This window comes from Eretmochelys imbricata, chromosome 4, assembly GCF_965152235.1.
Source record: "Eretmochelys imbricata isolate rEreImb1 chromosome 4, rEreImb1.hap1, whole genome shotgun sequence".
NCBI lineage: Eukaryota > Metazoa > Chordata > Testudines > Cheloniidae > Eretmochelys > Eretmochelys imbricata.
In genome coordinates, this window is record NC_135575.1 from 31,996,440 (window position 1) to 32,021,933 (window position 25,494).

The window sequence follows — 25,494 nt, forward strand, 5'->3', positions numbered from 1 at the left end:
CCCCATGTGCTGACACTGCAAGCCCTGCCGCCAGTAATGTAGGAGATTACCTGAAAGCAACAACAGGGCCAGATAGAGGCTCCAAAACAGCTGAAGTTAACATAAATTGTATTTGAAAACTCCAAAAGGCCATTATTGAGCATTTATTTGTGGGGGAGGGGTGTTATGTATCAGCAGTGTGCATAATTGCACTTTGAACATAGGTCTCCAGAAACATGTCAGACTTATACACCTGGAAATTGTAGTCCTTTGGTCACAGTTCTGCCCCATGAATATGAATTCTACTGGAGCCACTACCGTGGTGAGATGGTAACTCAGTCTTAATGCCCATTCCAGCCTAGGTATCTTTGAGACCACCAGTGTGGGTGGCATGCTGTGGCAATTTTGATGGTTGTTTTGTCCTGTGGGTGCTTGTTCACTGGAAACTGGATGGAAGTCCTTTTACATAGGCCATTCAATAGCCAACACATAATTATGACTTCAGTCATTACTGACTTTTTAAAGATGAAAGTGCATGTTAATTTATTCATTTCTCTTTGAGAAAAAGCTTCATCTCCAAGGATATCTTTATTTCACCATGTGCTGCTATATTAAACATTCTGTCCTCTTACTGTTATAACTGCTCCAATACAGCTCAACTCCCCAGTGTACTGTACATGGCCAGGTCACCTACAGGAGTAAAGAAATCCTAGAATTTATACTTTTTCAGATTTCACTATCTGAACCTCTGGAAGCCCATGGCAATAAAGCATATATGGTTTAATTAAGTTTGCCCCACTGTCTGCCAAAGACCAAATTGCTTCTACAGCGTCGTCCAAAAAGCCTTCAGAATAGCATTGAGCTTCTTTCACAAACTGTTAGCTTGTTGATTATGAGCACTATCTTGATTACCTGGATGTATTTCCCCAGCCCTTTGTCTCTCACCAGCATCTTGTTTCTATTCCCATTGCTGGCAGTTATCTCAGTAAACTCACTCACTTGATAATCAGTGGACTCCATTCTGATAGGGAAGGGAATGCATATACAAAAATCTATAAGACCGATAATAAGTAGAGATGGGCCTAAACCATAAAATACACACCTTTATTTTGAACACATCCACCAATTCTAAGTGTTCATGAAATATGAAGCCCGTTATTGAATTTCAAATCCTTTGCTTCTCCCTATTATTAGGAGTGAAATAATTCAAAGTGAATGCCACTCAGTGGAAGAGCTCACAAACTCATAGTGTTTCCTTGGAATTATCCCATTGGCAGGAATGGGAGGAGGCATCACTTAAACTCAGAGGTGAAAGTAAGCCGGTCCGGTCCAGTACGGCATACCGGCAAGAGCTGGTACGCCATGCCGGACCAGACGGCTTCCCCAGGCCGGCGATTTAAAGGGCATGGGGCTCCCCACTGCGGCCGGAGCCCCAGGCCCTTTAAATTGCTGCCCAAGCCCTGCTGCCAGAGCCCTGGGGTAGCGGCGGCCGGGCTCCGGTGGTGATTTAAAGGGCCTGGAGCTCCAGCCACTGCGGGGAGCCCTGGTCCCTTTAAATTGCTGCCTGAGTCCCACTGTCGGAGCCCTGGGGTAGCAGCGGCAGGGCTCTGATGGTGATTTAAAGGGCCTGGGGCTCCGGCCGCAGCGGGGAGCCCCACACCCTTTAAATCACCACCCCAGCCCCGCTACCAGAGCCCCGGGATAGCAATGGCAGGGCTCTGGTAGTGATTTAAAGGGCCAGGGGCTCCCGGCCACTGCTATGGCAGCAGTGCCCCAGGCCCTGTAAACCTCCACCCGAGCCCTGGGGTAGCGGCAGCAGCCGGGAGCCCCTGGGGCTCCGTCAGCGATTTAAAGGGCCCAGAGCTCCGCTGCAGTAGCAGCGGCCGGAGCCCCGGGCACTTTAAATCACCCTGAACCCCAGGGCTCTGCAGCTGGTAGCTCCAGGGGTGATTTAAAGGGCCCAGGGCTCCCAGCTGCCGCTACCGCAGCCAGAGCCCCGGGGCCTTTAAATCTTGATTTAAAGGGCCCAGGTCTTTAAAGGCCCCACCTCTTCTGGTTGAGGCCACTCCCCCTGCTCAGGACTTCGGCGTACCGGTAAGTCCTTTAAGTTGTTTTCACCCCTCCTTAAACTCCATGGAATGACCAAAACTCAAGATGTTAAAGACCATGGCTGGGATGTTCTCAGAGAGGCCCAGTGTCTTTACAATACTCCCCAACCTCTCAATCTCCCTCAGAACCCACTCCATCCTTGCAGCTGCACATCCCCAAACAAACAGGAGGGGACTCTTGTATAGTCAGAGGCAAGGGTCAGACCCCCAGCTCATTCTCCAACAAAGATGACCTATTTTTATAGAAGTTTCACAGTTTTCCCCGTAGCATTTTCCATATTTAGCACCTTGGAAGGAAAACATTACTTAAGTGGCTGCCAGAAATATAGAAGGGATATTGGAGAATTTAAAAGAGAATTTTAAAAATTAACATATCACATTGTGTCAAAACAATCACTCACTCTAACTATAGACTTTGTGATCTTACTACATTTTTCAACATTCTATATTGTCCTAACTGCTCATGTGGCGTTCATGACTGTTTATAAATTGTATGCATCTTTTTAGTCCCCAGCTCAAAGCCCACCAGAAAAGGAACAGATGCCTAAAGATAATTAATGGAGGTAAGAGCATATATAAATTATTTATTTTTATATAAAACAATTCCTAATAAAGTGCTTCATATCGGTGATGCATGCTCTTAACCATGGAAGAGAAGTGACATCTCAGCCATAATCCTGGTATCCCTACCGCAATAACCAGAAATGCACACAGTGCTATAGTATGCAGTGTTATGCATTATATGTTAGGGCCCTGATTTTCAGTCAGATTTCAGTGTGCCCTCAGTAGTACAGCGGCAGATTTGCACTGAGTCAGAAACGCAACTGGCTTGTGTATGCAATTAAAAAGTGGGTGCCGTTGTAGGAACAACTAATTACACCAACAAAAATTAGAGGCTTTAGGGGAATATGTAGTCTGATAAACTGAACATATGTATACTATCATACGATACATAGACTGTCCTAAAGGTATTGAATAAAACCTGTGCTGCATGTAACTAAAAACCATCATAATCCAAATATGAGGTCTATTTCTGATCTTGCTCACATCTGTGTAAATCAGTAGTGACTCCACTGATGTGAATGGAGAATGAAGGGATAAGAGAGGTGTGAGATCAGCATTAGGTGAACAGGGTCCCCAAAAGAGGATTATGTTTGGTTTTTGCAATGGCAGGTGTGAGCTACGTAGACTGAACAACTGATATATTTTTGTTCATTTCTAGAATCTCTGGAGATTTCTCTAGGTTGCCTGAAAGGGTTTACATTTTTGTAGTAGGCTTGCAAACTGTATGACCTGCAAAGCAGTATCCAGAGGCCTTGAGACATGGGAAAGGGTATTCACCAGAAATTAGTGACAAACAGTGAAGGCTCTCTATCACTGGGAAACTTGGGGTACTGCTACCCTGAGAAAATTAAGAAAATCAATGTACCTTTGCCCAATTCTGTGTATAATTCACAGCTGATAATTTATGTATGAGAGAGACAAGGGTGGTGAGGTAATATTTTTTTATTGGACCAACTTCTGTTGGCGAAAGAGACAAGCTTAGCACTACAAGATGAGGGATTCTTATGCAGCAGTGGCTCTGGGTCCCCTTATTGCAAAGTGCACCTTTCAGTAAGGGGATTTCAAAGCAGCAGTAGTACTTCATTAACCAGCCTCTCAGCCACAATACAGCACTGAAGGGCACTTTCAAATGTGCCTTTTATTAGTGAACATATGTAATGGAATGAAGGAAAGTTCTATCCTAACATGAACCTAAAATGCCTCACCAAGGACCACCACTGACATCAAAGCTAGCCACTGAGTTCATACTGGCTCCCTGTGTGCTAGGGACTAAATAATTTTACAGATATATCCTCTAGGACCACAGGTACCTCACTTCTATGGCAGAACTAAATCAATGCTGCAACTTATTTTCACGTAAGCAGGGCAGCTTTAGAATCTATCCGGGTCACCGTGAGAGATTAAAGGTGTCCAAGGAATGCACTCAATCAAGCATTTTCTAGGTGTTCTGGACTTGCCCCTTCTCTGGCTAGCATTGCACACTTGTGAGTTACACCTGCACTTCCAGCCCCTTGGCAGAACAGGGCGGGTTCAGGTTGCTTGCACCTCTGTATTCTAGTTTAGGTGCTCACAGCCTGTCTTGTCATCAGAAGTTGCCAGAACCCAAGGAGTGACCCAAGCCGAAAGTCACTCACTAACAGCAAAATATACAAATGTGTAGTAAGAAGTGTGAAGAGATGGGAGATATCTGAAACGTTGTTGATATGCTGTGTACCTCTTCTATTTGATTGTATCCATGTATTAGATAGTATGATAGTAAAGAGTTAACTCAGTCTTGGGTGGTTTTACACTCTGCAGAAAGGCAGACAGTGGTTGTAAATCCTTGATACTTGACAAAAATATGGGTGTCAAAAGATGTTGCTCTTTTGTCACAATCCAAGGGGAGCACAACCACCCCTAGCTTATGGCAGAACCAGGGCCCTGCGGATAGAAAATTTGAAGAAAGAATTTGGAAATTGTTAAAAGCACTGGCCGTGAAACTGAAGGCAGAGGCAGGTCTGCAAAAAGGATTGTAACCCAGTCTCCAGGAGAGTGGGAGTAAAGGCTAAACTGAATCTAACTAAGGCTTGAAGGAAATGCTATGCTTAGATAAGAAGCCATGTGTGTCGACCTTTTGTTGTTCTAACCCTTGTCTCTCTGTTTGCTTTTAGTCCTATGCATGAATACATACTTTGTTCTGAAAAAAGTGATCAGGGTCACTGCCTTTTCATCTAATCACAGGTTCCCGAATGGAAGCCTGTAGCAGGGGCCAAATATAGTTGGATCTGCTGGGGAAACACGGTTGCTAAACAAGAGTTTTGTAACCTAGAAACCCAATCTATAAGTGGGATGAATCACAGGATTCCCCTCTGAGAAGTGTTGGCACTGGGTCTGGCACTTGGAAGGCTACCCTTGAAGAGACTGAGAGAGAGCTCAGAAGTAGAGCTTATCCTGGAACAGGGGTACAATAGAATGGCCCTGTTAATTTCAAAGGGATGTCCCTTCACCAGAGAATTTGAAGCTGTCACTAGAAAGTTAACCACTGAGGTTGTTTGCTGTTTCTTTTTACACTATATTCTGTTTGCATGCTGTTTATTTCCAGCACCACAACTGGTTAATAAAGAAATCACTGAGGTAAAACATACAAAGGTATTAATGTAAGGAGGCTGTTCACAGAGAAACACTAATCACCTATCAGCTACAGCCATTCAGTAATCTGTCATTTAAATGATGAGAGGATTATGTGTATTTACTACTCCTGTTTTCAATAGCAGCAGAGTTTGCTGATGGGCTTTGTTAATGAATGTGACCTTCCTACTTTGGGCATCTCATTATATCCTGTTGAAATATTAATTGCTCTCTCTAGCAGTTCATTGATACTCTATCCTATTGCATGTTGTACCTCAAGGAGTCTGTTTTAATCACCAGTTGCTACCTGCATTTTCTTTTCTGTTCCCTATATTGCTTTTAAAACTATTTTAAACATTGTGGAATGATGAGAGTCATTAGGATTGATTGCTTAGAAGACATAAAGATAAACAGAATATTACTACATTCATAGTCTTCCTGTCAGTGCAGTCCTTAGCCTCTCTTCTGAGATTGCCAACCAGAGTGCCAGACATGATCCATTGAGACCACCAATTAATTTCACAGAATTTATCAATTACTTTTCCTTCATTCTGGCCCTGAGGTGAATTTGAACCAGTTACCTAGAAATGAAAGTTGCTACATCCTGTTGCCAGCCCACTGAAGAACCCAGTCCACCTGAACAAGTTAACGAGATATGCAGCCTTACACAGAGAAGAATGATCAAGTCATGAAAGTACAGGGCTGAGAGTCAGAAGATTTGCATGCTATTCCTGAAACTGCCACAGTCCTCCTTCAACAAGTTACCTGTGGCCTGATTTCATGCATGCTGACCACCAGCAGCTCCTGTTGATGTCAGCGGGAGCTGAGTGTACTCAGAAGCTCTGAAAACTGGAGCTCCTTGTGCCTCAGACTCCCATCAGCAAAATCAGCTAATAATACCTACTTGACAAGGACGGTCAGACTTCACTTTAAAATGTTTACATTATAGAAGTGAAAAGTTTTACTATATTTACTGATATATAATATAATACATTAATGGCAGAATTATGTTATAATGAGGAGGAGATAATATACCCCTTCAACTAAAACTAATATTGCATCTGACTTCCGAAATAGGCTATTATAGCCACCATTATAAAGCTCAACTTTAGCCAACAATTACCTTGTCTTGGAGGGGGGAGGGATAGCTCCGTAGTTTGAGCATTGGCCTGCTAAACCCAGGGTTGTGAGTTCTGTGAGATCTGGGGCAAAAATAGGGGACAGTACTTGGTCCTGCTGCGAAGGCAGGGGACTGGACTCAATGACCTCTCAAGGTCCCTTCCAATTCTATGGGATAGGTATATCTCCATAGCACTGCATTTAATTTAATATGTGAGTTACTGCACTAAGCAAGGGGGAGCACTGCATTATACTATATTAGTACCACTGTATGGTAATGGGTGGCACAACCTATTTTCAACACTTTAAAAGTAATCTTAATATGAAGCTCTCTGAAACTTGCTGTCCTTCACTTAAATGAAGGAGGGTGGATTGATAGTGTCAGTGAACCTGATTAATTTCCTGCTCCCTGAAGTGCAATATTCAGGCTCTTCCAAGATTGGACTGTCAGTCAGTTTCATGGACACTCTGCCACTGCGGCTGCTACAGCACATATGGCAGGGAAGTAACATGGGAAGTGGGAGGAACACCACTATATGGGGAATAACCGAACAATAGGGGAGACATTCAACATATGGAAGAGAGATGGAAAAGAGACATTACAAGAAAATAGATCTTCCTCATGAAACTAGGTTTCGATCACGTTCTAATCTCTTCTCCTCCATGGTGGTGGCACTGCTCCCTCTTTCCTGATAATAAAGGGATGGTTAAAACATCAGTACTTTCTGGGGCAGGAAGATAGAGGTAATCATTATTCTATCACATTCTTTTCTCTCATTTCCAGCGTGTATGTGGGGAGTGAGGTTGGAGAACGGGTTTGCCAGGAAGAATCTACATATCTTACAGGGCTAAGGTTGCTAACAGTTAATGTTGGTTGAAGCAATATTTACTTCTGCTCCTAGCTCTGTGAACCCACTTAGAAAGATCACAGACTGTAGCCATGAAATGGCTAGACAATGTATTGTGCTGCCATTGCTGGTGTGCCGGGAGACTGATGATGATACAAGAAAGGGGTTTTTTTTTGTGCTGCTGACTGAGATCTATAGGCTTGGACCATTATTGTTCTGTGGCCTCTTGCCCTCTGCTTATATTTGCAGCACTTCTGCTTTTGTACACCCGCCAGTGCCCCACCTCATGAGAAAGAAAGCACTTCCTCAATGAACACAGCAAAACACCAAAGTTTTTATATTAGTTTGTTCCCTTCCATACCATTTTGCTCAGGAGGAGAATGTACAATATGAGCCAATGTCTATAACAATGCCCTTTATTCCCTTTGTTTAGGCTTTTTGAGCCCACATTTCTAAAACTCAGCTCTGTGCTTCACCAATACTATAGTTTAAAATATGACCTTTTTTTGACTCACTGCAGCTATTGCTTTTAGCTGCACTTTATCCTGTTTTATTGTTGCTTCTATAATCAAACAGAGCGTTTGTGTGTCTTTTGGGATTAGATGAGCCCTCAGTGTTGTCTGGCCACTTCAGTTTATCGTGCATTACTCAGCCTGTCTCCATCCAGCTGGCTTCATTTCAGTGTCATCCTTTCTTATCCAGATCAGTGCCTTCACTTCCACACACCATCATTGCACCAAGAGACTTCTGAAGACATTCATGCAGTTCCCAGCCAGATGAGACTTTAAAGATGGGTGCTGAATATGCTATTTTCTACCTCCCTTTGTCCCCAGCTCTTAGGCAGGTCAATGGAATCCACAAGTGTTCGCTCTGAGTGCAGAGCTTGTCCTACGGAATCAATATTACATTCACTCAGTCTTTATCGCTTGTGACAGACCCAGACCAGTGGGGTACAGGAGTCTGGTCCTATTGGGATCTGGGAAGTGGGCGGGCGAAGCCCGTACAGGAGTCTGGTACAAGGCAAATATACTGGCCACTGGATGAACAGTTTCCTGTTCCCTGAGTGACCAGAACAGCGGCTGCGCTAGAGCAATCAGGAACCTGCTAGAACCAATTAAGACAGGCAAGCTAATTAAGACACCTGGAGCCAATTAGGAACATGCTAGAATGGCAGGCAGACTAATCAGGACCCCTGGTTTAAAAAGGACCTCCCATCAGTTAGTGGAAGGTGTGCAAGGAGCAGGGAGTGAGAAAGTATGCTGTTGGAGGTCTGAGGAGTACAAGTGTGATCAGGCTTTAGGAGGAAGATCCTGTACTGAGGATAAAGAAGGTGCTGGGGGGAGGCTAATGGAAGAAGCCCAGGGAGTTGTAGCTGTCACACAGCTGATACAGGAGACGGAGACAGATGCTATCCACAGGGCCCTGGGCTGGAACCCAGTGTAGAGGGTGGGCCCGGCTTTCCCCCATTCTTCCCAACTCCTGATTGGACACAGGAGGAGTTGACCTGGTCTGTGAGCAACACCAGAAGGGAAGGTCTAATTTGGAAAGGGATCTGGCCTGTCCCTGACCCACTAGGTGGGATTGTTCTCTATTTCCCCCATGCTGGCCAGTGATGAGGTTAGCTGAGTGAATGGCAGGTTTGAGCTCTAGCAGAATTGGCCAAACTGATGGCTCCTGTGAACCTCTGAGGTGAGCAAATCTGCCAAAAAGCACAGGACCCAGCAAGGCAGAGGAGGAACTTTGTCACAAGCGATAAAACATTGGCATTTAACAGGTTATTGCAAATATTTGCAAATATTGGTGCAAAGTGAAAGGGCCAAGGTTAAACTATTCAGCTGTAAAAAGCAGTAACAGAAACAAATTTAAACACCATCTCCTATGTAGATATCACATTGTGGGGTGCAGTCCAGACCATTCAGGGGTATTTCACCACTTGGCCTGCAACTTGGGTGCCTCACGATGCCTTGCTGTTGTAATTCCCAACCTGGGCCACTCACAAACAGCCTAACAGCATGCAGGTCACACCCTGAGTGTCTGTGTATAGCTGCAGTCTTGGTCCAGCCACTCTGACCCCAGCAGCCTGTCAGCAACACACCAGCCACAGTCTGGTTTCCAGCAACCATGGTTACTATTGCCTGGGTGGCCCCACCAAATTCCGAGTCCAGGATTTTCCATAAAAACGTGTGTTCTCCACTGTCCAGTCCTCTCCTGGACAGTTCAGATATTATAGGTCCACTGCCCCTATAAACGGGTCAGTGTGTGACCGCTTGCTACTTTAATTGGCATTACCAAACAATTCAGTTTAAACACAACACTGGATTAGTTTTTATTAAAGAATAAAACAAGTTTATTTATCAACAGAGAGATTTTAAGTGAACGCAAGTATAAGGTATGAAAGTCAGAACTGGTTACAAGAAAAATAAAGATAGTAGCTAAGACTTAAGATACTAGACTTAGTTCAAAGTAAAATCCTTACCACAGGCTCCCATCATCATTTCTGATCAAATTTACAAGTCAGTATCTCTCACAAAGTCCAAAGGCTGGTTCCTTTGTCTTCTTGGATGAAAGAGAGGAGTCTTTGCCCCTGACTTTTATAGTCCAGTCAACCTTTGAAATGCATTTTCCTGAGAGTTACCCATAGATAAAGTACCTTCCAGCATGCCTCCAAGGATGGAGGCATGAAGTCTCGCGGTGAAAGAGGTTCCATGTTGTTGTTTGTTGAAATGCAAATCAATCTATTCCTGCCCCCCTTCGCTGACAAAGAAAGGCCACTTCAGCGGTGATTGCCCATCAACTTTGACACCTGGCTAGAGGCATCAGCTTGTCTTCCGTCTTTGAGGAACAGGTTGACCCCCTTCCAGGGTTTGTCTGGTAAACACATTTCAGTGATAATTTCAGCTTCTGTTTAAAAATGTACATATAATTAGGGCCCTATCAAATTCACGGCCATGAAAAACTCATCATGGACTGTGAAATCTGGTCTCCCACTGTGAAATCTGGTCTTTTGTGTGCTTTTACCCTATACTATACAGATTTCACACAGGAGACCAGCCTTTCTCAAATTGGGGGTCCTGACCCAAAAGGGAGTTGCAGGGGGGTCACAAGGTTATTTTAGGGGGGTCGTGGTATTGCTACCCTTGTTTCTGCACTGCTTTCAGAGCTGGCTGGCCAGAGAGTGGTGGCTGTTGGCCGGGTGCCCGGCTCTGAAGGCAGCGCCCCGCCAGCAGCAGCGCAGAAGTAATGGTGGCAATACTATACCATGCCATGCTTGCTTCTGCATTGCTACCTTCAGAGCTGGGTGGCTGAAGAGCGACAGCTGCTGATGGGGGGCGCAGCTCTGCAGGCAGCAGCACAGACGTAAGGGTGGCAATACCATACAATGCCATGCTTCCTTCTGCGCTGCTGCTGGCAATGGCTCTGCCTTCAGAGCTGGGCTGCCAGCCAGCAGCAGCACAGAAGTAAGGGTAGCAGTACTGCAGCCACCCCTAGAAAAACCTTGAGACACCCCCGCACACACCCAACTCCTTTTAGGGTCAGGACCCCTACAATTACAACACCATGAAATTTCAGATTTACATAGCTGAAATCATGAAATTTATGATGTTTAAAATCCTATGACCGTGAAATTGACCAAAATGGTGAATTTGGTAGGGCAGGACATATAACGTTGCTGCCCACATTTCATCATGATACTATTGACCAGCAAGTTTAGTTTTCAAATGATACTTTACAAGGCATATTTTGTACAAATATTATTACAGTGATGTATAGGGTGTGAAGATAGGGTGCATTTGGTCAGAGTAGGTCCATTTCTAGCCGAAGTCTGTGACGTTAAAACAAATTACAGAAAAATCCTGAGCAAAAAGTTCTATCCTAGAATAGATACTATTGGCCTCATTCTCTTGGGACTCCTACTCTCACTTATACCAGTTTTACACCGCTGATTCCAGTCCTGATTTATGCTGATATGAAAGGATAATAAGGCTTCAGGATTTATTGCTCCTCACAGCATCTCTGGATAGTAGTCTGCTTTTAGGTTAGATAAAGATTCCCTCCCCACCCTCCAACACACTTATTAAGCTCCTTCCCCAAACTCCCTGATACAGACAGTTATAGCCCCATCCCTGAGGTGTGGCTTAAGACTCCTCCCTTTTCTCTCTGTGGTGCTTGCGATCACCAGTATTTGGAGCATTTTCTGCCCTGTCCTCATGTGATTTGGGACCTGGGTTCTTTTCTGGCATCTGGTGCCTCCACTCAAAGTGACACCTCACTTTGCCATAGACCCAGACCTGCTGACCCCTTGAGAAAATTAGTTATAATACTGGTAGCTTGCAAGGCCTGTAAAGCCCATTACGCAAGGAACAATAAGATAAATAAAACAAATCTCTGAAAAGGAATGACACACTAGAAATAACAGCATAATAAAGGGGGACTGTACTGGCAATGGGAAAATAGGATCTGGAGAATGGAAGGGTTAAGGTTCATTAATTATTAATGAATAGTAAAAATAAAGGAATTCCCCGCCTCCCAACACTTGCAAACCCCAGTTCCTCCCTGGCATCTCTCTGAGGCAGATGGTACAGCTGAGGTTCAATGTCCTGAGATGGAGCAATGCAGCACTGTGGCAGTGACTGGCTTAAATAAAAGTCACCTTGCTTTTTCTTCATCCCTGGATAGGGCAGGGTCCTCTCCAGACTCCAACTGGGATCACTGGTTCCTGGGTCTGGAAGACTCCTGGGGTTTCAGCTGGCTCTCAGTAGCCAGTGCTGGATCAGCTCTCTCCCTCTGGATGTGGACTACTGCAGTGTCAAAACTGCCTGGTTTATGCAGCTAGAGTCTCAGAGCAAAGCGAAACTCACTTCAAGGGAAGTAGGAGTTTAACAGGGACTCCGTGAGCTGCACTCTCTCCCCTCCAGCATCCAAACTCAAATCTGAAACGACATGCTCTCCCTGTGTCTATCAGGCTGTTCCCTCATTGGGAGCTGTTAAGCCGCTTGTCTTTGGTCCCTTGGACTGCTTGTACAGATTGTCCCATGCAGACGCCTCCCTATCAGCCTCAGCAGGAGTTTCTAGAACCATCTGTCCCTACCTCTGACTCCAAGCATGCCGAGAATGAGGTCAGAGGACTGGGGCAGCTATTTTACTTGTAGTCCTTTTTGGAAGGGCCTCCTAAAGGCTCAGACTGGAACTCCAGAAGCTGGCAAACTCCAAGTGGCTGTTACATAGCGCTCAGCATGACCTGAAAGTGAACAAATTCAAATTACAGAGTAGCAGCCATGTTAGTCTGTATCCGCAAAAAGAGAAGGAGTACTTGTGGCACCTTAGAGACTAACAAATTTATTTGAGCATAAGCTTTCGTGAGCTATAGCTCACTTCATCTGATTTAAAATTAAATTAAAAATTAAATTAATTAATTAAATTGATTAAATTAATTAACTTAAATTTAATTGATTAAATTAATTAACCAAATTAAAATTACTGCATTAAAATACCTTGCCTCCCTTTTCAACATTTCAGGCCAGATCCTCAGCTGGTGTGACTGGGCATAGCTCCATTGATTTCAGTGGAGCTATGGCAACTTATACTAACTAAGGATCTGGACCCTCATCTCTACTGATGGAACTACAGCTGGAGGAAAAAGTTAGTTAAAACAGTAGGTAAACTGAAGATTGCTAAAGTGAGATGAATCATGCAGCTGGAGAACTCAGGATCAGCAACGGTGATCTGTCACTTTTAGAAAATTGCTACATCAGTGAGAAAGGAAAGGATAGTGGGAGTGAGGATTACATGTGGGAGAATAACTCGCAAGATAAAATGTATTCAGCAATTTTTGTTTATGTTTATGTTCATGTTCTTGTTTATGACAAAATAGATTGTCATGGACAAAATACATTATCCCTCTCCTTCAAAAAAATGATTTAGTCAGAACCCTTCTGGTTTTGTCTATGACAAAATTTGAGTTGGAGACCCAGTTCAAAAGAATGCAGTACCACACTGGTAGTGGCATGTGTTTTTGAAAAGCAGGACACGCTCATCGAGAGGCACATATGCCTGCTGCATAAAATAGCGAGAGTACTGCTACCTGTTGTACAAAAGTGGAATGGCACTAACAAGAATGACAGAGGAGTGTGCTACAACTTCTTCCTTTTACATCACCTCTGGCCCTGCCAAGTCAACAGCAAGATAGAAACAGTGTTGGAAATGGAATATATTTTGCATGCACCACAGAAGAGAAAATGCATTTTTGGGGTAAAATTCTCAAATCCTTTATAAAATCTGGATGGCTGAGCTTTTTGTTCCTGATTTAAAACGTCAATGGCAAGATTCCTATTTTTTTCAACAGGCTTTCAGCCATGCCCTATATGCCTCTCTGACCTGAAATCAAAGTGATGAAATACATTTATTGGTAGCAGTCAGAGGAATGCTAAACAGGATTGTGTGTTTTTTGTTTAACTTCGACAAATCAGGCCACTAATGCAACAGCATAGTAAAAGGAATTGGGAGGATATAGGCCTGTACCACTTAAGTCAATAGATATTTATCACTGTCTTCAAGGACAGGCTCATCCCCACTCATCCCTGAAATAACTCTTGTTACTTTTTCTAACATCAGACCAGCAGCCTTCAAAGTGGGACAATCCTAAAAGAGATGTAAATAATTCCTTATACCATGACATTCTTCCCAGCATTTTGCTATGAATTTTGAAGCAGATCCTCAGCTGGAGCAAATGTGTGTAGCTACACTGAAGTCAGTGGATCTGTTCCTATTTAAACTAGCTGAGGATTTGAGCCTTTTTAGTATGTTGTCTTGCAAGACAGGTGTGTGAAACCATGTCTTCATAATTTTACACTGACATTCTGCTATTGCATTTTTGCCGGGGCATGGAAAGGAAGACATATTTGAGTGTAAATCATAAAATACATGCATTAGTGAAATGCAAATTAGCAAAGCTCCTCACACAAATAAACATTCAAAAGTAAGCTTCTCTGGCCAAATTCTCTTCTGTCTTCAGCACTGCAGCTTTCATGTGGTGTTCACTCCTTTATCAAATTGAGTTCTAAGCATGTAGAAAGACCAAACTTGAAATCCTGGATGTGGATCTGAGAGCAGAATTAATGCTCTTGATGCTTTATCTAAACCTTCAAGAAATGTTGCATTTGATCACGTACCCACCCATTGCTAAAAGTTTATTCAATAATATGCATTTTTTTATTATTCCCTGCAGTGCACTTCTTCATTCTGTCTTACATCAGCTGCCTCTGTTCAGCATCCCACACACGTATCCAATCTACATCTTGACTTACGCTCAATCTACTGCACATATTGCTAAGAAAATGACCATGCTCTCATCACTGCAGTTTCTGCACCTTGGAATCATATGGTTCGGGCGATCCTGGCAAAAGTCCAGCATTGCTGAAGAAAGCAGAAATAAAAATTTCTTGTCAAGTCAGCACTAGATTTTACACTCTTTCCTTGCTGTTTATTTCAGTGGATTCTCTAAATGTGAGGTTAAGAAAAAAACTGTGCCTTGTTTTGTGTACCATATTTTATACTCATTTCAACTTTGCTACAAAACTGTTAGAGAAGTGTAACTAAAAAGTGCCACTAAAAAGTTAAATAAGATGCTTCATTTAAATGGACTCACATGCACACAACTGGTGAAGTTATAAATACAGAGAAGTTGTATGTTTTCCTTTCTATTGTTTAAAACTTTTTTATACACATTTGTAATGTCTGTTTATACAGGAAACTTGCCTCTTTTGCCAGGAGGGATGGCTGTATTCTAATTGGAGCTACTTTCTAACGGCCATCAAACTGTATCTTTGTAAATTAAATTTGGATGTAAATCAGCACCAGTTATCTGCAGCTATAAGCATGATTTACAAAAAATAATGTTTACAAGGCAGGTTTGTGTTTGTTTGTGTGTGTATGTATGTTTAATAGCATGGCTAGGGTAAACTATAAACACAGAGCCAGGCTCTAACCTCTGTTAAACCCATGCAACCCCAGTAAGACATATGCAGTGATAGGCATAACCAAGCAGAATTTGACTCAAATTGTGGTCTGCATTCATATAGTGACTCTGAGATTTAAGTGAGCACCCTCAGTTGTGCAGGAAAACTTACAAGATTTGAAGAAATGACCCTTCTTATCCACACAAGGGAAATGTACAAGTATGTATATGCAATTTACAGTCTAGCCAGTACTGTATCCTATAGGTAGCACTCACACAATGCTAGAACTGATTGAAGTGTTTGTTGCCAGCAATTTAGTAGTTGGATTTTCTATTTGAGAACAAATTTTTAGATCATGAATTTTACTAATATTTTGGTTATTCATTATTGATTGGCAAATAATTTTCCTCAACACATTTAGGCCTGTGCATTGTTCATGCACTGTTCATAGTGGGCCATATCAGACATTCAGAATTCTCGATCTGCCCTTTTAGCTATGTAATTAGGCAACTAAGTCATGTGATATGGTATGTGTTCCCTGACTGGATGATCTAATGTAAGCATTTCCAGTGTGAATATTCTTGTTAATGCACAAGCACCTGAATATGTTTGAATAAAAGTTCCTCCCTGAACCAAATACCAATGTCTATGAAAAAGAAAAAGCTCTGACCATGGTCAGATTGAGGCACGATTCAGGTGAGTGAACATGTTTACTAAGACTTTTTCTTGCTATTTGCCCTGATTTATCAGAGTTATTTGTGACAAGAAAGCGAACTGTTGCAAACAGAGATGATCTGAGGAGCCAGTGTTTGGATCTGGCTTAGATTTAAAGTAGAGTTCAGGTCTGGATTTGACACCAACAAAATCTTACGAGGTATTCTCATGAAGTTGTCTCTCACACCTGTGTATAATTTTAAGGTGATTAGGGCTGGTAGAAAATTTTCTGTTGAAACCATTTCACCATAGAAAATAGGGTTTTTGGCTAAATGTAATTTTTTGTGAAAAGTGTCTGCTTTCTGTAGCAAATTTCTCATTTTCATTAAAATCCAAAACCTGAAAACTATTGGTTTGGGCTGGAAATGTTTAGTTTTACTAGGAAAAACAAATATTTTTCCACCAGCTCTAGTTTGGACTGAAAGTTTTGATTCCGGCCTGTTTCTCGTTCCGCTCTTACTCCTAATCTCTGCTGCCCCTTTTAATCCCCCGCACCACCACCACCCCCCCACACACACACCAATGGTTACCTCATGTCATTTGCTTGCCTGGTGACAGTAAGACAGACTGTGTGGATTGCCACAGTCACCCTGAAGGAAGAGAGGCCTGTGGCATGTTTGGGCCTGTGTTTCTTTTCTCCTGAACCCCGGAATAGGTGACCTCCAGTGGACCTGAGCCAGAAGGCTGACTTTCCAGACTTGAACATCTCCAGACTTGAACAGTGGACCAGCTGGATGAGGGGCTTAGTGAGTACAGCACGCAGTCACATCCTAAGAGGGCACTGGGGAAAGACTAAGCCTTAATAGACACACTGAGCTCAAGAAGAATCTATTTGTTCTCGGAGAACAATTTTCGACAATGATCAGCTAAAACTCTCAAAAATAATATGTCTTAGTCACCAGTTTTGTTTTTCTTGTGTTCAACTTGCTATTGCATGTCTCTTCCATGATTTATGTGAGGCTGTTACTTTTGATGACAAATATCATGAGGGCACAGATTCAGCTTGACGTTGTCTCTGACTGACCAAATTTTGTAAAAATATAGGCATTAATTCTTCAATCTTAATACAGGCACCAGACTTGTACAAATGAGCATCAATTTGCTATTGATTATTAGGTAAGTGCTATATGACAGTGTTTGCTCTGAGGGGCTTATAGTATAAATTGAGATGGTGCAAATCAGATAACAGTTCTCTGGAGTTAATAATTAGAGTATTTTCTCTTGTTTCCTTCAGTCTGCTCAGACTCTTGGTTGTTTTTTGTGAATATGTAGATCTTGGGTTCTCAGCACGGATGTTGCAACCCCCAACAAGTGACAGGAGGTCACAACCAACCTGCCATTCCCATATTGCTAAGGGGGGAGGGGCATGTATGTATATTAGCTCGACTAAGGAGTCCCATGAGCGATATTTAAGAATTTTAGAAATTTTGCAAAAGTAACACCACAAGTCAGAAGAACAGCAAGAGGCAATTATAGCTAGAAAACCACTCCAAAGGATGGCATTCCAATTTGATGAGCCTTGGTTATTGGTAACTATAAAATGCAACCAGAATTGCTTCCACCATTACATATTTTCTGGATGTTACTATCTTCAGTATTTTGTTATTTTTCAATTGATTTTTTTTCAATCCAGTTTTAAATGAGTACAGTTTAGTGTATGGAAAGATAAATTTGGTATTTTTAGTGCTCTTTGCTTATCAGTAAATCTTGTAGCACCTTTGCAAAATTTCTAACACCTCACATGAGACCTTCCAATCAGTCTCCCACACCATCTGCATAGACTATCATTTTCACTGCATTGCAAGTGCTCAGGAATTTTTCCATTTAAAAAGCCTTCTACAATCTCAGATATAACTCTCAGTTCTTTAAGGTAAAGAGTGCCCATGCTGGAGGTCCAAACTATGAAGTCCAGTAGCAGCTATTGAACTCCTGTTTCCCTGTTGGTTTCCATGTTGTCTTTTTAATTTATTTTTTTCATGCTGGTCAATGGTGCATCTTTTGTAGAACTGAACAGAAGAAACTGTGTGTTTGGGTGTGGATCTGGTTTAGCTTCAGGCTACATTCCGTGTTCAGATTTGAGGGAGAATTGGGGGTAGAGTTTGAATTGAACAGTGATGAAATCTTGTGGGGAAACATGCCCTTTCCAGTTCTGGCTCTCACTTGGAGCCAAATCCACCAGGCAGTTCAAATCCAGTTTCAAACCTAAATGAACTTCAACCTCCCAAAATAAACAATGGTTCAGATTTTAGGCTCACTTTTTCATTCACCTGTTGTCTTTTTTTCATCTTGACAATGATTAGCTTTATATCCTTTTCATCATTCTGACTTTCAACTTTATAGCTGTCCAACAGCAATGAATCAGCTCAATCCATTTGTTGACTATTTGACTAGATTCTAATGTAAATTTAGTACATGTAGCAGACCTGAAGGCAGTTGGCCTATCCAATGTATCTTCACTAGTTAGGAAGGGTTATATTGTCAAGTGGCTCTACCAACCATGAATCACATGGATATATTCCATTCATTATCCCTATACTGTGTGTATAATGTGCCAGATTTATTTTATTAGTGGAGCTGGGACCCTGGGTATAAAATGTCACTGCTGAAGATTGATTTCAAATAGGAATTCTCTCATTACAGGAATAATAGCCAGATGATGAGAATTTTACTAACAGTCCTTGGGGAGGGACACTAATAACGACTGGGAGAACCATGGTCACACAGACTGACTGACCGCCCATTTACTATATTGTGACCAACACTCATTTTGACAAACTTCAAAGTTACTTTTCAATCGAGCTTCACTGAATAGATCCAGAAATCGACTAGGAAGGAGGCAAACTTTTTCTCCACCCCCACCCACTGCAGATAGTTTGGGTAGCAGGTAATCTTGCCTTTTTTAGCCTGCAGACTGCAGTTATTGAGACTCTAAAACAAGAACTATATCAGGAAAGCAGCGTTAGTTTAATGGGAAGGAAAAGTGGTCTAAGGGAAGGAAACAATGGTTTTGTGTTCCAGGCTCAGGCCAAGGAATCTGTAGACCTATTCCAACTCCATGTCCAGCTCTGCAAAAGACTTGTCAATCTCTCTGTTCCTTGGTTTTCCCAACTGGGTAAAAGCACCTAGCCCTCAAACTAAATTAATCAAACATGTGTAGAGCTCTTTGGGAGCCTTAGGAGGAATGTGCTAAATATGTGTGAAGTGTCATCATGATTCTAATAGAGAGTGCCAATTATGACCACTTCATTGGTGTGGTATTTCCATAAATCCCACTTAAAGGTGCAAATCCAGCCTGTGCCAAGTGTTTACATTATTTTTAAAACTTTTGCACTGCAGTGGTATGAAGATGCAACTGATATCAGATGTTGAACACAGGAATCAGCTTCTGAGATATCTGCATCTCATTAATTGCTCCCACAGACCTTTTTTGTGGGGTGTTTTTTTTTTTTTAATCCTGAAAATTACAGGTACAGAACGGAAAAATTACAAGGGCAGAGAGAGGCCCATTATAACCCAGACCATAAAAGCTTACGAAAATCAGGTCAAATAAAGATGAAATACACCAAGTATCATTTTTAGACAGCACGGTATTTCAGTTAATACATTCATATAGACTTTAAGGCCTGGAGGGTTCATTATGATACTATAGTCTGACCTCCTGCCTAACACAGGCCATAACATTTTACCCAGTGATTCCTGTGTCATGCCCATAACTTCTGGATGAGTTATAGTGTATCTTTTTAGAAAGACATCTCATCTTGATTTTAAAGACTTCAAGTGATGGAGAATCCTCCACATCTCGAGATAAATTGTTGAAATGGTTAATTACCCTTTTTGTAAATTTTTTGCACATCTAGCTTGAATTTGTCTAGCTCCAACTTCCATCCATTGGACCTTGTTATGACTTCTTCTGTTAGATTAAAGAACCCTCTGCTACCAGAAAACTTCCCCCATCCATGTAGATATTTATGATCAAATTCATTGCACTTTAAAAAAAACTGAATGGGGACAGCTGTTTAATTGGGATGACAAACACATCCCAGTTTTGTGAAGTTTCATTATTGTGAAGTTTTACTGTAGTATGAAAAGTATCAGGGATAGCCATGTTAGTCTGATTTCACAAAAACAACAAGGAGTCCAGTGACATCTTAAAGACTAACGGATTTATTTGGATCGCATCACACGATCCATTGTCTACAGCCAAGCCCTAAGATACAACTTCTGGGGGAGAGGGGGAAGAAGCGAGGGTACTGCAGGCTCAGGGGAGGGGCGGGAAGGGGTGGAGTGGGGCAGAGCAAGGGGTTGAGCAGTGAGCACCCCCCAGCACATTGGAAAGTTGGCACCTGTAGCTCCAGCCCCGGAGTCGGTGCCTGTACAAAGAGCCGCATATTAGCTTCTGAAGAGCCGTTTGTAGTTCCGGAGCCGCAGGTTGGCCACCCTTGCAGTAAGTGAATGAGCTCTTCAGAGCTTGTGTTGTCCTCCGAATACAATCTTAAATAAAACTATACTTCCAGTCTGTCATAGCTACAAGCCACAAGTAGCAACTACTTCGAAATTAAACTTTTACAGTTTTGGTGCCTCCGTACTGTAGTTCTCAGTCAGGCAAAGCTCACATTGATTTTGCCAGAGCGTATGGACTGAGGCACATTACCCACTTTTGGTCAAGTTAAATGACAAACTCAATATGTATAAATGATTTGCACCTCAAAGGGAAAGGGCTAGGGATCAGAGGGTTAGCCTCCCAACTGTATGGAAAGCCATCCCTACGCTTGCAGTATGAGAGACCCCCTGGGTTCTCCCTTACAGCTAGTCCAGTTCGGTGAATGTGTGGTGTCGTTGGGACCCATGGTGCACATGCATTTATCAGAAGAAGGTGAAAAAACGCGATAACATATCTTGCCTGCTGTGGAAGAGGTGGAATCCTTCCTGACCCTGGCACTGATCAGCTCATACCATGAAACATGAGATTTGATTACTTCTATTTTATCATAACATGCTCCACAATCTTTTAAATCCAGCTCTGGTATTGGACCACATAACTTCTGTAACAGTGAATTCCAGATGCTGACTAGTTTGAATTCCTTGTCAGATTATAAAAGTACTTGTCTTGCACTAGGCCATCATTACATTAATATGTCATATTTGTATATGCAAATAACCCAGATGCTAGATTTTTTAAATAGCTAATCACTTTATTAACAAGGATTATCTTACTCACAGGTACCCTTGGTGCAACTCCACTGAAATCAGGGAAGTTTGGCAAATTAAGTAGACAGTCATCAATCTGACAGACTCCACTTCTCCAAATCCAGTTTATAAGTAATCCCCCTTTCCTGTTGTTTTGCAGCAGAATTTAGCTAAGGAGCCTGCTGACATCCCTGAGATGAGTGAAGTGAATTAAGCAAAGAAGAATTTGTGTTTACTCCTGCAGCACTGAAAACATGACAACAAAAAATTGCTTTTGCAACTGGAGGAGACGGTAGAAGGAAAAAAGACCATCTTAGTTTAGGTTTCCAAGATAATATTTCAAAGACTAGAGAGCGATAATAAAATCAAGAGTATATTTTTTTTTAAAAGGAGTTGACAGGGCATCTTTGAAGCCAGTTAGTACTTTCTTCGGTATACCAAGTTAGATTACATGAAAATCAAGGCAGTGGTTAGATTAGATTAGACAGGACTATATTGAGAAATTACCGTCAATCCTGAGTATGGGACAGTGTACAGGTGTAGTGCCCAATGAGTTGCCACAGGAAGGAATTGTGACTCAGAGAATCCAATAACTTCCTTGTTCCCATGAAGAAATAATTTATTGCATCTCTATGAGGAGTATATTTTACCATGCCCCCCACTCACTCTTTCCAATCTGTGCTGGCTCAGCTGTGTTGGTTTCCAATTGACTCTAATTCCTCAAAGTAGCACTCACACCCTGCCCCATCCCACCCACTTTCTTAATGGCTGCCTGGAGATTGCTTTCCCTACCCTGGGTAACCCTCTGCATGCACACAGGATTGGTGGCCTTTTTGTCCCCTTACTGCCAAGCAAGGCCACATAGGCTCTGTTACAACCCAGACAGAGAGCTGGCTGAATGTTGGGAAAGAATTCTCATTACATATTTCCTCAAAAAAGACATAAAATTTACCAAATAAATTATATGATCAACAGACCAGTGAAATGAAAAGATGGACAGATGGATCAACCAAGCAAACAAAAGACAAAATTTTTGTTGACTACGGAATCTTTAGAATGTCACAAGATGAACACGGTGAATTATTCAGCCAACCTTACGTGACCAGCTGTTATTACAGAGCAGTTTACCCAGCAGAACAAGGCAGAGTGAGAGCTCCATACCGAGCTGCAGTTTTTGCATTCAGGACAGGCAAGCCTGTTCCTAAGACTATTCACCGCATTCACATCCAAGGTATGTTACCTGTACCTAAAAGAGAGCATAGAAACAAAAATATCCCCAAGGCAAAGATGAGCTGAAGTAAAAGAGAGGGTAGGGGAGGGTAAGATTCTTTCATCCTCTCCTCCTGCGCCACTTTGTACATGTCAATTTCAAGAATATTAAGGGAGGGAGTGAGCCAATAGTGAGCCTCTTCTTTCCACCCACCGCCCCTATTGTGTTCACTTCTGTTCAATCATTCATTCATTCTTCCTCAGTCCCTCACCCACACATTCCTTGCTGACAGCCCAGCGGCACATCTGTTAGGAATTACAGTAACGCTTTTGCAATTTAACTTGGTATTTAAAAAAGGAAGGGCGATGATGACCGATTAATTTCTAAAGACCATACAATACTTTCTGTTATGCGTTCAGATAATGCTTGAACACTGCACATATATAATGCATGTGAAGCCTTTTAGGGAGTTCCAGGCTTGTTCCTCAGAAACAGCCCCAATGGTGTAAGTTTGTTGCAAAACCTAGTGCTTCTGAATTTAGATCAGAAAGCAGTAACAACAGTAACCAAACACTGAAGCTGGGATTTTCAAAAGGGTTGAAGGGACTAAAATGTCTAATTGAAATTCAGTGGGAGTGTTGTGCCTGAATCCCTTAGGCCCCTTTGAAAATCCCAGCCTCAGTGTCAACTAAAACAAAAAATGCCCAACACTATTTACATTCCACATTTCAGTGTCAAGGCACTTTCCTTTCCTTAGAGGTCTGGTGTGCAGTGGGACTGTGCAGGCTGCACCATCTTTTTCAGCAGCCCAGCCTGCTCCCGGGGATGCAAGCTGGTATTTCTGAGGTTATGGCCTCAACTTCTCCCAACCAACTATCGGGGGCTGCACTGAGAGAGATGCTCTACTGCTAACTCCAGTATCTCACTGGGAAAGGCTGCTGGCCTCTTCGCTTAGCTGATAAACCAAATCTGGAGGAATTCTTAGCTGCCTCCGTTGTGCACTGACACCTGTATCACCTCAGGCCCAGACAGATGAAAATTAAAGGGTATTATCTGTGAGGGAAATTGGTTAACATCTCCCATTTCACATTATCCATCCTCTCCCAGCTAAGACCTTCACTCAGGTCAGTGCCTTAAATTTAACAGGAGAGTCTTCTTTACCAAGTACTAAAGGAGGTTCCCATCCTCCATTAAGGACTCAGGCCTTAGTGATCTGCATGATACAAGCAAATTATTGAAATAATTAAATCTTAAAATGAGTGGAACAAACATAACTTCACTGGTTTCACAGTTATTTGAAAATATTCCATCGGGGTGAATCCATCCCACTGTGTGACAGATTCATGCCATGTCTCTCTTCTCTATTAGCTTCTCTTCTCCCTGGGTGAAGAGCAGGACAGATATTGAGACAGGAGGTTTTTGCCTGCCTGGAGCTACAGTGAATTACTAAGATTTTTTTTTTTTCAATGAGAGGTGCTTCTTTGTAATGTGGCCTTCATTTGGTGCAACCACAGTAGTGGTCTTTATGCTTGTTAAAATGTCAGCCGTATATTTTAGGCTCTCCTCAGCCTGTCTTCTGTTAGCAGAACTGGGTGTAACATGACTTGTTATATACAAATGCAAGGGGAAAATGACATACAGATATTGCATACAGCAGCAAGAATGGCATAATTTTCTTACTGTAGCTACACTATTTGACAGTTCACACATCTTATCAGTTGATATGCTCTGCTGATCAGAGACATAATGTTCAGACCCACAGTAAATTCTCAAGCTACCATTCAGTGTCAGCACTTGCTATTACAAAATTAAACTGACATTTTAATCTATTTCTCTTTCTTAACTAGGTGTAGAATTCCCATGCATCACTGTATGCCACTCTAATAGAGACAGGATTGTGACCATGCCAGATAACCACAATAAACACCAAAATGCATAGTGACATATGACAGAGGATTAAAGAATAAAAAAAATCAAGGCCAGGTTTTCAAACTTGGATGCCTTAAGTTAGACTCCTAAATCCATGTTTAGGCACCCAAATGAGCGGTCTGATTTCAAAGATGACGACTATTTCTTAGCTGTCTATAATAATGGAGCTCTCATACATAAAACTGTGGGAGGAAGGATGGCCTTATTGGTTACAGAATGATCCTGAAACTCAGCAGATGTGGGTTCAATTTCTGGCTCTGCCACAGGCTTCCTGGGGCAAGTCCCAATCTATAAAATTCAGACAGTAACACTTCTCCTCTCCCTCCCTTTGTCTCTTGTCTATTTAGATTCTTTCCCTATGTATTTTTACAGGGGTTACAACAATGGCCTCTGATCTCAGGTGAGGCCTCTCGGTACTATTAAAATAGAAATGAATAACAGTAGTAGTAGTATGTCTAGAGTCTCCTGAGAAAATCCCACTGGATCTTGTGCCAAGAGACAATTTTATTCCAGTTCCTGACTCTTTGCTTACTCAGAATTCCTTAGGTACTTCTCCATTGGGAAGTTGCTGAACTAGTTGCTCAGGTTTCAGCTCAGTCATCTGTACTGGCTTTTTTATTTGTTTCTTCTTCACTACTGCATTTACTACTGCAAAAGTTCCACGTCTGTGTATATTGGTTTCAAGAAGCAAGTTCGCAAAATGATCGGAGAGGGAGATTTTCTCTGTGTTCGCTTGTAATCCAAGATGGGCCCTAACTACAAAACTCAAATCAGGATCTGGATTTTGACCTTCCCTCTGCCAAAGTTCAGGAGTGTTTGGTTCTAAGAGTTTAGTTCTGGCCTACCTCTAGCTGCAATTATTTGGGCAATGGGATTCCTTCAACAGAGCATATGCTTGTGTTCCTGCGTCATCTCAGCATGCAGTAAACAAAATGAAAAGCAACCATGAAGGCACAAGTCTGTCACCGGTGAGTGAGTTTTTATTAATTTAAAATTAAATTAATTCCTGCACCTAATGGGTTGGGGGAAATGATGATGCAAATGCTAGAGTTATTTTCATTCTGATTAAAGGTACTCTGGGCCCATATTTTAGCCAGCCACATCTAGGGCCCCTTATTTGATTCTTGTGACACACTTGCAGATGCAGAATTGAATGCAACAGTTGAAAATTTGATTCTTAGTATACAATTGTAACGAGTTATTTACTTGGCTGTTTCATTATCAGAAGGTGTAGGATCACTCATGGAGCTGCTCTATGACAACGGGAGAGAGCT

The 25,494-nt window shown here is 42.2% G+C and overlaps 1 protein-coding gene across 1 annotated transcript in view; it reads left to right on the top strand.

The window, feature by feature from the left end:
* BANK1 (B cell scaffold protein with ankyrin repeats 1) overlaps positions 1-16,222 on the top strand; it is a 302,664-nt gene extending 286,442 nt beyond the window's left edge. The window contains exons 16-17 of the mRNA XM_077815076.1: positions 2,595-2,650; positions 14,451-16,222. Of these exons, the coding sequence (XP_077671202.1) occupies positions 2,595-2,635 (41 nt within the window). The 3' untranslated portion in view covers positions 2,636-2,650; positions 14,451-16,222. The remainder of the gene's footprint in view (positions 1-2,594; positions 2,651-14,450) is intronic.
* Positions 16,223-25,494: the final 9,272 nt, after the last annotated feature.